This window comes from Penaeus vannamei, chromosome 7, assembly GCF_042767895.1.
Source record: "Penaeus vannamei isolate JL-2024 chromosome 7, ASM4276789v1, whole genome shotgun sequence".
Taxonomy (NCBI): Eukaryota; Metazoa; Arthropoda; class Malacostraca; order Decapoda; family Penaeidae; genus Penaeus; species Penaeus vannamei.
The window spans coordinates 40,863,779-40,878,822 of NC_091555.1; the positions used below are offsets into that span (position 1 = coordinate 40,863,779).

The 15,044-nt window shown below is 36.8% G+C and overlaps 1 protein-coding gene across 2 annotated transcripts in view; it reads right to left on the reverse strand.

Moving 5' to 3' along the window:
* Window positions 1-804: 804 nt before the first annotated feature.
* LOC113822452 (tudor domain-containing protein 1) overlaps window positions 805-15,044 on the reverse strand; it is a 16,361-nt gene continuing 2,121 nt past the window's right edge. The window contains exons 1-15 of one of the 2 annotated variants that reach the window (XM_070123780.1): window positions 14,495-14,639; window positions 11,213-11,368; window positions 10,969-11,041; window positions 10,509-10,630; window positions 10,130-10,262; window positions 9,417-9,554; window positions 8,372-8,442; window positions 8,112-8,163; window positions 7,690-7,865; window positions 5,605-7,397; window positions 4,857-5,486; window positions 4,256-4,374; window positions 3,771-3,894; window positions 3,397-3,561; window positions 805-2,409 (exon numbers count right to left, since the gene is read on the reverse strand). In XM_070123780.1, the coding sequence (XP_069979881.1) occupies window positions 2,228-2,409; window positions 3,397-3,561; window positions 3,771-3,894; window positions 4,256-4,374; window positions 4,857-5,486; window positions 5,605-7,397; window positions 7,690-7,865; window positions 8,112-8,163; window positions 8,372-8,442; window positions 9,417-9,554; window positions 10,130-10,262; window positions 10,509-10,630; window positions 10,969-11,041; window positions 11,213-11,361 (3,927 nt within the window). In that variant the 5' untranslated portion in view covers window positions 11,362-11,368; window positions 14,495-14,639 and the 3' untranslated portion in view covers window positions 805-2,227. Of the gene's footprint in view, window positions 2,410-3,396; window positions 3,562-3,770; window positions 3,895-4,255; window positions 4,375-4,856; window positions 5,487-5,604; window positions 7,398-7,689; window positions 7,866-8,111; window positions 8,164-8,371; window positions 8,443-9,416; window positions 9,555-10,129; window positions 10,263-10,508; window positions 10,631-10,968; window positions 11,042-11,212; window positions 11,369-14,494; window positions 14,640-15,044 lie in introns of those variants that run through there. The other variant, XM_027374995.2, reaches the window with a different exon arrangement.

A 15,044-nucleotide genomic window follows, 5' to 3' on the forward strand; every position in this document is an offset into this window, starting at 1 on the left:
TATTGATAGCATTAGTAGAAAAAAAAATCAAAGAAAGGGAACATCAGGTGACATCATTGGGTCTACTTATGGATTCCTTGGTGGCTGAGCAATTATAGAGCCACCCATGTGTAGAGACAATTCACAAAACAAAGCTACAGTGAACATCATATTTGCCTGGAGGCATTTGGGTTAAATGGTATATGTATTGCCAAATTTTAAATGCTCATTATAGATAACAGCACTCCCTGACAAGGACTCAAACCCCTGTCACTGTATGACTAACTGAATCACTGTATATGACCCAGAATGAGCTGTAGTACAACCTAGATCACAAAATACCAAAGGAAAAGGATTTTATAACAAGGATCATACTAGCTCCATAGACATTACCTATCTACTCGTACGAAAGTAATGATAGCTAAGTTTTACGAACAATACCCATTGTCAAGGAAGGTTGGTATTTATCTAAATCAATGACTTACAGCATTATTCCATCTTCCTCTATATTCCTCTCTGTAAGATATACATGCAGCTCAAGCAAAATTTAACAATTATGACAATACAGTAACACTAATCAAGATCGCATTAAGCACTATAAAGACACTAACAATAATGAAGCACTATAAAGACACTAACAATAATGAAAAACAGAGTCCAGTGTGCTGGTAAAATGACAAAAAATTCCACTACTTACAAAACAAACTAATTTAGTGTACTGATTTCATATAAATCACTAATAACAATCACCAAGTATCAAAAACAGGCAAATAAATCCAGCTGCAATGAATTGAGGTAAATTATCAAAAGAACAAAACAACAACAAAAAAAGAAAAAGGGACTTTATTTTTTACCAAAAATAATGAAATAAAAAAAAGAGGAAAACATCATAACATTATAATGGAGTAAGGTAACATTTTTTTCTAATAAAAAATGAAAATGCAAAACAGGTTTCACAAAAGCAAATTACATCGCCATCATCACAATCTACGTCACACTTGGTTCTATATCCAAGTGGACCACTGGGGCATGCTTACCAAGCTGCAGGACTATGCAGTAGGGTGGCTAGTTAATTTCTGCCCCAACTCTGACTCCAGTTGATGCCAGCACTCACTCACAGCTAAGTCAACTGGGAGGGGCCAGTTTGGCACAAGACCTTGCTATTTGCATCAATATATTAAAAAAGAAAAAGGAAAAAAACAAAAATTGTTTACTAACAATCTACACCTATGATAATACACTGGCATGCAGTTCAGTTAAAAAAAAAGAAAATGTCAAATTAATTTAATCTAACTCTTCGAACTCATTATGAGGACCAGCTTGATTCTTTCATTCATACATTTTACAACATATATAACAATTTAGCATGTAACATCCTTTACACTTATCCATAGACTATGAAACTAATAAATTTTAAGGTGAAGTAAATAAATACAAAATGTATTACTGGAAATACGACTTAACTCGAGATTCTGCTAAAATGGTTAAAGACTTATATTTGCATCTTTTCTTACTATAAGTGTAGAAAAAAGAAAATGGGGATGGGAAATGGGGTCAGCGGTGAAAGAAGAGAAAGAGAAAGACTGAAAGAGTGAGCTAGAGAGAGAAGAGAGAAGAGAGGAGGGAGAGGGAGAGAGAGAAGAGAGGAGGGAGAGAGAAAAGAGAGAAGAGAGGAGGGAGAGAGAGAAGAGAGAGACAGGAGAGAGGAGAAAAATGAGACAGATGAAAGCAGAAAATGAAGAAAAACAAAAAACAAAGAGAGGTGGAGAATGGGAGAGAGAGAAGGGAAGGAGGCAGTGTGGTTGAGGAAGGTAAAGGGGAAGCAAAACATCTAATGGAAGTTTCTCAAATGTAAAAATATACCTTATGCATTAGTAATTCAGACTTATTATTACTTAATTACTCAAAAAGAAGATATTTATTTTTTCTGGCTAATTCTACAATATGCATCTAAACAGCATGAATAAAAATACTATATTACATAAACTCAAAATGTAACTGAGATAATGAATAGGTTTAACATACCAAGCTTTGGTAAGTAATAAAGAATTACATAACATCTCACTCAATATACAATAATAAGGAAAATGCGGTTCAGCAAACAAAACAGAGAATAATTATATGTCTTCATGAAATCATTCATTCTTAAGTCTTAAAGAATGAGCAGAAAAGAGATTAAAGAAAGACCAAATGAATCGAAAGCAAAGACATTAAGAAAAAAGGAAAAAAGAAAAACGAGAAATACAAACTAGCTCTCCCTACAAACGAGGCCTTCTGACACAAGGCTATTAACGACCGATGGTACATCAATAACATATGTCCCGTCCTCTTCGTTGTGGCTCACAACCTTAACGCTCATGGGAGTGTTCTTCGGCAGCAGCTCCGGCAGGCGCTCATAAGCCTTCTCTTGCACACCTTCTACGGATATGCCTAGATGGAGGAAAGATATTATGATTAGGCTTTCCTACTGTCTTCTGTCAGTGCGTCTACATTTGTCTTAAAAAAAATAGAAATATATTTTTTCTCCACCTAAAGCACATCTTTTTGGGTGAACAAATCTTTCCACATGCAAAGTGTGTACATAGAATTTTTCATATGGAACTTAACTCACTTTATATCAAAATAAATTTCATCAGTATTCTTAAGTCATTCAGGATTCAAGATTTGTTCTCAGCCAATAGCTGTAATTAGAACTGGAGAAGAAAGAGAAAAACAAAATGAAGAAGAAATAATAAGAGGGAAAGTGGAGAAGAAGAGGAGAAGAAGAGGGAAAGAGGAGAAGAAGAAATAATAAGAGGGAAAGTGGAGAAGAAGAGGGAAAGAGGAGAAGAAGAGGGAAAGAGGAGAAGAGGGAAAGAGGAGAAGAAGAGGGAAAGATGAGAAGAATAGGAGAAGAGGGAAAGAGGAGGAGAAGAGGAGAAGAGGGAAAGAGGAAGAAGAGAAGAAGAGGGAAAGAAGAGAAGAAGAGGGAAAGAGGAGGAAGAGGAGGGAAATAGGAAGAAGAGGAGGGAAAGAGGAAGAAGAGGAGGAGAAGAAGAGGGAAAGAGGAAGAAGAAGAGGGAAAGAGGAAGAAGAAGAGGAGAAGCAGAGGAACAGAGGAAAAGGAGGAGAAGGAGAAGGAGAAGGAGAAAGAGAAGGAGGAGAAGAAGGAGAAGGAGAAGGAGAAGGAGAAGGAGAAGAAGGAGAAGGAGAAGGAGAAGGAGAAGGAGAAAGAGGAGAAGGAGAAGGAGAAGGAGAAGGAGAAGGAGAAGGAGGAGAAGGAGAAGGAGAAGGAGAAGGAGAAGGAGAAGGAGAAGGAGAAGGAGAAGAAGAAGAAGAAGAAGAAGAAGAAAGAAGAGGAAAGCCTACAAACATGCTCCCCAATTTTTTAAAAGCTTGTGATGTAGAAAAGATTTTCAAGTACAATAAAACCCATACCTTTCAAAATGCAATGAAGAGCAATGCATGGTAATTCCAGGAAAGAATCTGGAATCTGACACAGCCTGGAATGGGGAACACTTTCATGGTTTCCATAATCCACGAAGAACACGGCCGCAGATTCAACGTCACTACCTATGCACACCCCTCGGTACCACTGATCATCTGAAAGGAGAGAAGAAACTAAAATTTCAAAGTTTAAATAAAGAGGAGAGGATAAATTTGATATTCATGTATAGAAAAACTATAAATTACTTGTGGCACATAAGTAATCATGTCAAATGCATCCCAGTTTCCCAATAAAATCCTTAACTATGAGGAAGAGAGATGACAAACTAATTTTACCTTTACAGATTTAACCTTTCTGTTCTCACCTTCACTGAATTTTGCAAGGCACATTTCACCAACACGTGGTCTATATAGCCCTACTCTGCTATTACAGTACTGGTTCATAGTCACACTTAATTCTTCCAACTTATCATACAAGTCTAAGGATTCCTGGAAGAGTAGAGAGTAAGTAATGTAAATACTTATAGCTAGTAGTGGTAAATAACCATATTTTGTCAAAAAATAATCAAATATTGATATCTGCATCTGCATGGAAGATTTCTTGGACAAAAACTTTGAAGAGATAAGACAGTATTATTACACCTAGGCTGTTCCTGATTATATTCAATACAAATCACATCAACCATATAAAATGAGGCACATCCAGAAGATTGTGTGCATATAAAAAATGCCAGAGTTAAAGAAGTATGTGTCAATTTCCAAACTACAATGGGCAGTACAAAATACTCTGCATACTTTTCTCCACAATCCTATTAATAAAAGGGGGGAAAAAATACAGAACATGACTCACATATGGAACTACACTTATGGCATGCGGGCTGCTTGCTTCCAACACGATGATGGTTACTTTGTCAGAAATTGGTAGGGAGGTTGATTTACATTCCTCATACATTCTTATCTTATTGGATGCTGGATATGGAGGGGAGTAGAAATACTTATTACCTTAAAATACTACACTAACATAAAATTTCCTCATTACCTTAAAGTTACATAAAGTATGGCATATATGCATATTGGTATAAAACGTAAAATTACTTAATTTCCTAACTGTACATTATTTTATTTTTCCCGCCTGTGCTTTGGATAAGCAAAAAATCTAACCACATAACCAAAATGAATACAGTTTTTCTAACTTTGTAAGTTATGTAACCTAGTTCTTTTGAAATTTAGACTAGAATACCATTTTTTTTGATCAACCACAGATAATATTCAGATGTCTATACAACATAAAATCAGCATACTGTACAGGCAAATGTCTAATCACCCAACCAAAATGCATCATGATAATGATAATTTTAGTCAAATACGAATATGAATTCCATATATAAAATAAATTTTATACCTAACACCTTCCTATCAATAAAAGAAATAGAACAGTAATCTATACGTACCAGATTCTGATGTCACTTTTGGTGCTGAAAAATAGGCATCGTCTGACTTGTATCCATTTGAAGAGGTCTTTGCTGATGCTGGCTGCTCTGCAATGTCTAGTTGCATTTTGCTTGTTAGCCTTACTTTGACAGGCTTTTCTGCTTGACCGTTTGGCTCACTGTTTCCCAAAGGAGTAGGCTTGCCTGATAACAAGGAAACATTGGCTGCAGATGTGCTTTCACTGACCACTGTCGCATCAGCTCTATCCTCTTTATTTAGTTCTTCCTCTGTTAACACATTTCTTCCAGAAGCATCAAAAAGCTCAAACTCTAAAGGTTCCATTCCTCGAGAATACAACAGAAGCTGCTTCTGGCCATCTATAAGAGCCTGTAACTTTGTTCTTGCAACGGAATCATACTTTGACACTCCAGCCAATTTCACCTTCATACAGAATCTCTGATCTCTCATGAAATTGCTTGTAAAGGCCCGAATGCTCTCCTTGTGAATCTGCTCTTGGTTGCCAAAATCGCAAAGGTGAACTGTAATCTGTTGGTCATTAACTGCCAGCACTTCACAGCGGTACCACATCTCTTCACTCATAACATATCCACAAACTATTTCACCTACAGTGATGCTGTCAGGAACTTTACCTGGAATACACAATAAAAGGTATATTAAAGATTAGTTAAGAAAAAAGAAAAAGAAAAGGGGTCAATTATATATTGGAAATATGGATATCCTTGTTTTTGTCTTCTAAAGTATACATACCTTTCTCACAGTGGGTATTCATATCATACAGCAGTTTCCCAAAAGCATCTACAGTGCTCTCAGACACAATCTGCACATACAACATGTTATCCTCCGTTAACCATATCGGAAGGACTGTATATTCTTTCCCTGGTTCAGCACTGATGGATGGTAGATCCCGTGCCCAAAACTTATTGGTGATACCAGACAATTTGCCTTTAGGAGTTGAGAGTCCACCACTATCTTGCTTACTTTCACCATCACCTATGGTTCTGTCTGATTGAGAGGTCTCCTGCATATCACCCATGGATTTAGGAGAGGAATGTTCCAAAGGTTTGTCTGTCTTGCTGCCAATTTCTAATTTTTTGTGTGTTCCTCCCACTTTGCTCCCAGTGTTGAGGAGATCATTTCCTTTCTGTTTCACAACCCCAGAAACTAATACTGAGTGGGGAACAAATTGACATACATCTGCAGCCCTCTCTGATGTCTGTTTTGTGGTGGCTACATGAGTTTCATGAGGTGCAGAGCCTTTGATGGGAGAGCTTTTTGAATTATTATTCACTTCTACATCATAAAAACTTCCTGTGGGTGTGATTTGGTGTGCAAGATTTGGGAGGCCAGTGTACCATGACCGTAAAATATAATATGCCAGTATCTCGCCAGAATTCTCAGATTTAACTCCAACCTTGAGAGAGCTTGTTTTCTTACCCATTACCTGGATAGTTATCTGCTTGTCGGGAACAATAAGAGCCTCCAGTTCTTTCTGATACTCAGGCCTTACCAAAGAATGCAATTTCCCAATCATCGAGTGGCCAGGAAAATCTTTCAAAGGTCCTGGAGGCAAAGCTTTGACTTTTTCAACCTTCTCCACATCTCCAAAATCAATATGACACACACTGTACTCCCCTTCCTCTATATCATGAACATATGCACGATACCATGACCCATCCTGCTTGGATAAAGCAGCAACTAGAGAACCACGCACAGCTTTGAAGTCTGGATCCATGGGTATGCTAGGAAGAACCTCTAGCACTTGGTCAAGAACACTATCTGATGACTCCACCATCAAGGTTAATGTGAAGGTTCTGTAGTCACCTTTGTTGGATATGATAGCTCCTTGGTACTCGCAGCCAACCTGAACCTTTTCAGCTAGAGTACGTTGCTCAGGAGGTAGACTACCATTGCTTAACGTAGCTGGAGGACCATTACTAAGTCTGCTGAGAGTAGTATCTTGAGTTTCTGTAACATTTGATTTCTCCACTTTATTGGTGGAAAGAGACTTGGTGTCCGGAGTGATGACCTCTTCACTTCTTGAGCCATTTAGTAACTGATCAGCAGAGCTATTCTGGCTCCCTTCCCTTGCATCTTTAACTGGACTGACACTAGGTTCTCCATTGCCAAAATCATCAATGGCATGGTATGGCCTCCTTAATTTACCTGTGGGAATTTTCTGACTGTGTCCATTAATCTTCCGGGATGACATCCCTTTCTCTGAGACCTGATTCAACCTGGTATCTTTTGTGTTTGTCGAATAATCCTGCTCTTTCCATCCCGCTGAAATTTTAGCATCTTGACCATTCTGGGTAAAAGAAGTTCCCACAGCTTCTTGGACAATACTTCTAATAGTCTCGCTGGGCACTGGACCATCATCCTCATTGCTGGTAAATGAAGGATTCTGAATGTCTGGAGCCAATAGCCTATGTTCATTCCCTATGTTCCCTTTGCTTTGCATGGATTGACTGACTTCACTGGTGTGTTTCTTTTGGCTGTCCAAGAGAAGGTAATTGCTGTAGCTGTCTGCATCTTCTAAAGGGCTGAAAAATGAAAGCACAATTAAGGAAACCAGTCATTTCAACTTTGGATATGTTTTTTTGTAACAACAAACTGTAAACTTTAATAAATCAATATGTAAACTAGAGATACTTGATACATTTTTACATACTAATTAAATATAATATAAACCAGGTCAAAGAAGCAGAAGATGGGGAAGAGGAGGAATAGGGAGCAGAAGAAACAGAGATAAAAAACATGCACCAAAATAAAGATAAAGACACCTCTGTCTAGAGCCACACAATCAAACTCACACAAGAAACGCTCAACACTTACGGTGGAGGGGAACACTTTTCCCTGTGATAAAACCAGTCATCCACCTGGCAGAGTTTTCCACAGTACCAAGCCTTGCAAACCGAGCATCTCAGCTGACCCAAGACACCACAGGCTACGCAAGGTCGTGGTCGCCTGTATCCCACGGCCACACTACCACAGCCTATCTCCACGACTGCCTGGATAAAATGGAAAAAGGATAAATCAGGATAATGATAAATATAAATATGGTGTTATTTTACACTTAAAAGAAAAAATATATGGCTCTAACAATTTACATTTAATCTTTATACAGGTGTATGTTTCTTTCCTTACAATTCAAAATAAAATATTATTATTCTGAGATTGAAAAATGATTTAGGAAAAATTTCTAGCGTACTCATAAAAGTGAACATAAAACAAAGGGATATTACAGAGGAACATACATCATCTACTGGCTTGCTGACCTCCGAGGATCTCGATGCTGGTGACTCATACCTGGAAACACACTGGTTTGTATTTCAGAGCTTCACATACATAGATGTGTTTTTTTCTGTGTGTGTGTATATGTGTATGTGTCTGTGTCTCTTATTGCTAATGAGAGACAACTTTATAAGATTATAAATAAACAAAACAAACAAATTAATGTATGATGCACTTCTTTATATATATATAAAAAAGTTATTCAGCAAAAGCAAAACTTTACCTTTGATCAGACAATCCTTTACTATATGGACTAGATTTATTAACTCTCTCTCCAATCCCAGGATTGCTACTCTGTAAAAAATGGAGGAAAAAAGATGATTAAAGTGCTAATGCACTTTCCCTTTACTTTTAGCACACAATCCACCTATACATGTACTCATTCTAGAGAAATTCAGACATTAATCTCAATTCCGTGTATTAAATAAATCAAATCACTTGCCATGTCTTGAGTTTTTAGTGCTATTTGTCACAATCATGCACAGCCTGTCAGCAATTCGCAATAAACTCTCCCTTTATTATTATGGGACATTTTTAGAGTCCACTAATATATCTGACACTCTCTTTCAAGTTTCCTTCAACCAAATCCAATATATTACCTCATACCCCTATTCACCCATTCCCCTAAGAAGCACTTCTCTCCCTGAGCTAATCATCCAGCTGTGCTCACGGTCTCTTTTTAATACCATAAAGCCTATTTCATCTAGCAAAACCCCCTACTTTTTGCCTTCTCACATTCCTCCTTACACACCATTCTATTACATATCAGTCATTTCCTGGTATATCATTATCTTTTTGCAATCTATATATCTAGATAAATAAAAATGCATCTAAAAACATACCTAAATGTTTTTCTTTCTTTATATATGTGTTATTTACGTGTTTATAGTAATATATCCCTATTTTCACTCATAAGCAAAAGGTAAGTGCATTAACTTATTTTAACAATGATGCTCTATGCACCTGATATGTAACAACGAAATATATATTCTTTAGTATGTAAAATCAAGCTCTTGAAATACCAAGGATCAAAACTTTGTTTTATTGAAACTCAAAAGATTAGGCATTATTTGCAAACTGATTACCTGCAACTTCTCAAGGCTAAAGTTATCATTTCTCGCATTACCATTGCCTTTATTATTACTATATTACCATAATAACAATCCGAATCATAATTACCATTCTTCCCATTTTTCATCATCATCATTTGAACTTTTTGGATTATCATCACTGTCATTTTCACTAACTACATGTTTCTAATTTCTCACCTCGTACATCGATGAAAGTACTCTCCCTCTTCCTGCCCCTTTCGTCTGTACTTCCCATGGGGTTTGTTGTTTAGCCCCTATACCACCCTGCACTGGGACAGAGGAGGCACCTATGCGACTAGCAGTTACTTCTTCCATCTGTGGAGAAAGCAGATCCTAAATTCACATTCATTTGAGGTAAATTTCCCTTTGCATTATGTAAGGAGAAAGAAATTACTCTAGAACTGTGTACGGAGAACAACATGAATCTAGATATACAAGATTTCTAAATAATTCTAGATATGTACTGTGAGTGTATATAAGAGATTCTTCTGACAACCACAATAAAACAAAACTGAACCTATGTAAGAATCATATTTACTGAAGGTGTCTATCAATTCATGCAACAACAATAAAGGTTTGGATGCTTCCAAGAAAAATGAAGTTCTTGTTCACAATACTGTTACACAAATGAAAGATCATTATCCAAGATTTAGATGCTTCTGAACCAATAATGACAACTATACAAACAGAACACACCTGAATTCCATAATAATCTCTTTCTACTAAAATTTTAGTCACTACAAAATATAAATGAAATTGAATCTGAATCTATTTTTGAATAATGTATCCTTCAACAGAACTTAAATGCATTCACTTCATGATAAAATTCAACTTGATTTCAGTTTCATTCACCATAAAATATGGATATAAGCACAACCCAGTAGCATTACCTCCTGCTGATACTGCTGCTCCAGGTCCTTCTCCCTACGTCTTCTTGCGCGTTCCTCCTCAGTTAGCGATAACTCTACTTTCAGATTCAAGGGAGGCTTATCATTCAGTCCACCAATCATAGCAATTACTTCTCTGTTTGGGTGAAATACAACCAATATCTTACTGATGTTTTTCAAACAACAGAAAAAACAAACAATCAAATTCTCTAGCACACACATCTAGGAGGTTTAGTACAATGCTTGACCAAAAAACAAGGATTCACATATATGAGCAAATCATTGTCATGCCATGATTATTAATTCATCCAGACTCTCCCCCCCTTCCTACCCACAGCCAAACAAAATAGATAATGAAAAATAATGCAAGATGCAAAATTACCTCATACTCTCCACCTTGATGATCGCCCAGGTGGTCCTAAAATTACTCTGCTCTGGTTTGTGCTTTCGGACGTAAACACTTAGAACTTTCCCATATTCACTGAAGAGATGTTGCAGATTTTCCTGAAAAGAGAAAGAGAAGTAGACAAAGCCAAAAAGAAGGAAAGAAAGTGCAAAAACTATTGAAAATAAGTATAGAGGGAAAAAATACATCACGAAGACACACCCATATAGAAGAAGAGAAACTGAGATAGATTAAGGGAGAAAAAATAAGAGAGAGAATGATAATACGGGTTTTGAGTTGAGTCAATGTAAAGACAAAGAAAAAGAAAAAGAAGAAAAAAAAGACAAACCATCAGTAATAAAAAAAGAGAGGAAAGGGGAGGGTCATGGAGAAAAAGGAAATGATAGATACAAAACAAAATTGCAAATCAAAATCAGAAAATTCAACATCAACTTACAGGTTTCATATGAAGGGGAACATTTTTGACATAGAGTCCATATGGCTCTGATACATTTTCCTTTGTCCTGGCCCTGTAAGGTAAGAATGAAAAATGAATTAATAACACTGAATTCCCCAAGTGTAAGTTTTGAGAAGAAACATGAAAATATATGAGATGTAGACTATAAAGGACATAGGCACAAGTAAAAGAAAATAGGAGATAAGAGACAAGTCACTCAAAAATCAGAAGAATAGTAACGTACAGATTGGCTGAACGGCTAAAGTTTGCTAAGGGTCCTTCACTCTCCACAGCAGAACTCTGATAGCTCATATAGTGCTCTTTGCGTGGATCCCATCCTGCCAGCGCATCTTCGACCTCATTTGGGTTCCAGCCCTGCATCTGCACTGCCATGACTTCTCTGCAAAGAAAAATATATCAGTTTCAGTCTGACTCTCCTAATCTAGCTATTTTCAAATTTCACTACCACATTTTAGTGATATCAAATTGGGCAATGACATTTTAAATTCATCATGAGACAGTTCTATTATTCTTAGAGTAAAGTTCTGTGATAATGCATCCTATCTAAGAGCGGTTTCAACATTGGTAACTGAGCAACAGAGACAAACTTAAAATTAACTTAGAAGCATCCTTAATTCTTCAATAGAAGTGTTTTAAGTCCTCTTGCAGCCTAGACTTCAAACTATCATGGGAACAGTTTTACCTATGATAAACACATTAACCCACTTACAACAGGTGTCCCACATGTGAGACACTGAGAAAAGTAAACATTACCGGGTGTCTCGCCAGTGCAATGTTAGATCGGAGCTCAGACTCTGTTTTTATCGCTCGTGGTTAGCGGTGCACGGGCAAGTTCCCAGACTCGCCCATAGGGGGCGGTGGACACTTTGCAGATGAAATTTCATGGATGCAGCACTCAACTTTGAGTAGATTAACTAAGTCTTATTTATCAAACTACTCAGCATCTCTAAGTGCACACAACTGGATGATGATGTTAAATGTGCAACGGGAGGCCACCCAGCTCATCGCACCACACTAAGTCTACGCAACAGCAATGGAAGTAGCATAACAGCAAGTGAGGATATGGAGTGCAAGGAAATAACGGACAAGAAAAGATCTGTTGAACAGTTATGGTGATCACGAGTTGAACAAATGGTTCAGATTAAATCGAGAAGGATTACCAACATGATCAGAGGTCATATAACTCCTCGTACAAATCCAACCCATGCCATCTCTGCACAAATGAGAGTGCTTGTGACACTTTGCTATTTAGCAACCAGGAAAATACTAACGTGCAATGGAAATGATCATGGCATATCCCATCAATTACCAGGATAGTCAATAAACCATTCTAAGCAAGATTTTTCAAGTTCCCAACCCGGCAAGAAGACATCCAGCAAAAGCAAGCAGAATTCATAGAATGATATGGGTTTACAGAAGTGGTGGGTGTGATTGATTGCACTCATATTAGGATCGTATCCCCAAGGAACATGAGGCTGAATGTATAAATATCAAAACTACCACAGCATTAATGTCCAGATAGTGTTTGATGCAAAATTACAATATTGTGAATATTGAAGCACAGTTATTAGTTCCAAGAGGCTCAACTCTTCATCTTTGGTCCAATTAACAGCCCTTTTGGACACACACACATACACACATGCATGTATACACACACACACACACATGTACATACACACACAAGCACACACACATGTACATACACACAAGCACACACACACACAAACAAACACACACGCACAATGTACACAATACACACACACATAGGTACACACACACACGCACGTGCACACACACAAACACACGCACGTACACACGCACACACACACACACACACGTGTATACACACACATGCAAACATATACACACACACACATATACATGTACACACACACACACACACACATACATGTACACACACACATATATATGTACACATACACACAAACACATACATGTACACACACACACACACACACACACATGTACACACACACACACACACACACACACACACACACACACACACACACACACACACACACGCACACACACACACACACACACACAAAATTTATGCTCAACCTGAATCACTTTCCTCACTACCGTCTACTGTACCAACTCTCAAAGTACAGATGTCTCAAATTTTATTTTTCAAGTCAAAGCTGTTGTCCAGAGAACCTCATAGCGCATAACCACTTTAGGTTGCCAGGGCTGTGAAATGGAAAATTAAGCCTATGACTGGCAAGTGATCACGTAATTGTTCAAGACAATGCAAGAAAATAATGAATCAACTTGAGTTTGATGCTAAGTAATCATTTCCCCTTAGGATTGAGCTATCCTAATTCATAGTGGCCACACAGAATGGCCCATTACCATTATTTTTATCAATTACTTATAAAAAGGGCCATGCAGAGATAAAGAGAACACACATTTCTATTAGGGGAACATTTGGCACAAAAATTGCAAAAAGATAAATTCAAATTCACTTCTAAAGTCCATGGATCAGTATCACACAAGGTCATGCCTCTATACTTCCAAAATATTATTTGATGCAGTCCTGCTTCTAATCATTTACATAATCTTAACTGTTCTCTCTCCTTTGTGATTCATAACATCATTAAGATGCATGTATGTATACCTGCATGTATATCTCTTTGTGAAATGAAGAATGCACCACCCAAAAACTGCAAAATAGTTTCAATTTCCAGCTGAAAAAGAGAAAAATTATCAAAAAGGAAATAGGATTTGGGATGTGTAATTAAGTTAGATAAATGCTTAGAAGAAACCCACAGTTGCTTTCAATAAGTCTCTCTTTCAAACTAAGTTGTGATACAGTGTTGTGCAATTATCACCGACTCCTTACTATGGGGGCTCTGACTGAGGAAAACACTCCTACAAGCCATAAATTCTAACGAGCATCTATCACTTCATTTTAGGATGAGAAATCACCAAGGAGGATTACAACCTCAATCTCACTGCAACTTTTCAAGGCCATACAATGTTTTAAGAGAAAATATCAGCACAGATCATACTTTGCAATCTGCAACATATCCTATAACTCTCTACCTTCACATAATATCGTCAATGCTGGTTTTTGTTCTGTTTCATTCATCTTTCTATCTATCCATCATCTATCTTTCCCTCTATCTATCTATACAATTTATCGGAAATGAACTATATACGTTCACACTGTTAAGATTTATTTTCCTATAGACCACCACTGTTTCAAAGACTAATGCTCTCTTATTAGCTATCCATCTAAACATCAATTCATCTCTACCGCAAAAAGTCACATAAATAATAATAATAAACACATTCCTACAAGTTAATAAATAATAATACAAAATTGCCGGTACAACAAAGAACTCTCATGTTGCGAAGATATTTTGCTAAATTTATTAATCTACATAATAATATATAACCTTTAATCTACATATGTTCGTATTCTTCTAGTCGTAAAAGCAATAAAATCCTTTAGAAATAAGGGTATAAGATGTTTTACCTCGCATAAAGACTGGAGATTATTTGTTGATGTTCAGAGACGCGATTCGAAATATTCGTGAAACTGAAGCACTTTTCGAATGAGTAAAATTCGTTGTTTGTAAGTTCTTGTATGTTAATGTTCTTTTCGTAGAATGCTGCACACAATTGTCAGAAATTATTAAGACATAATAATGCTGCACACAATTGTCAGAAATTATTAAGACGTAATAAGTGCTTTTGAGAGGGATAGACCTTACTTTGGTGTTAATGTGAGAAAAATCCGGTGTTCACATTTTTGGTTGTTACATGACGGTAATTCGCACAACTGGACTTCATCACACGTTTTTTTTTTCCTAGTAGGTTTTCATTGTGTGATGAAAAAGAACATCAAATCCTAATATCACTTGAAATCTTTGTTTAACCTTGGGATTAATTTTATGAAAAAAAAACTTATACGCAACGGGAACATTTGAGGATTAAAAGAAATAATAATAGATTTTAAAAAATACAAAATTATGAATAATCAAAGATAATACGCAAAATCGGGTGATTATATTTTCAGTGGTGCT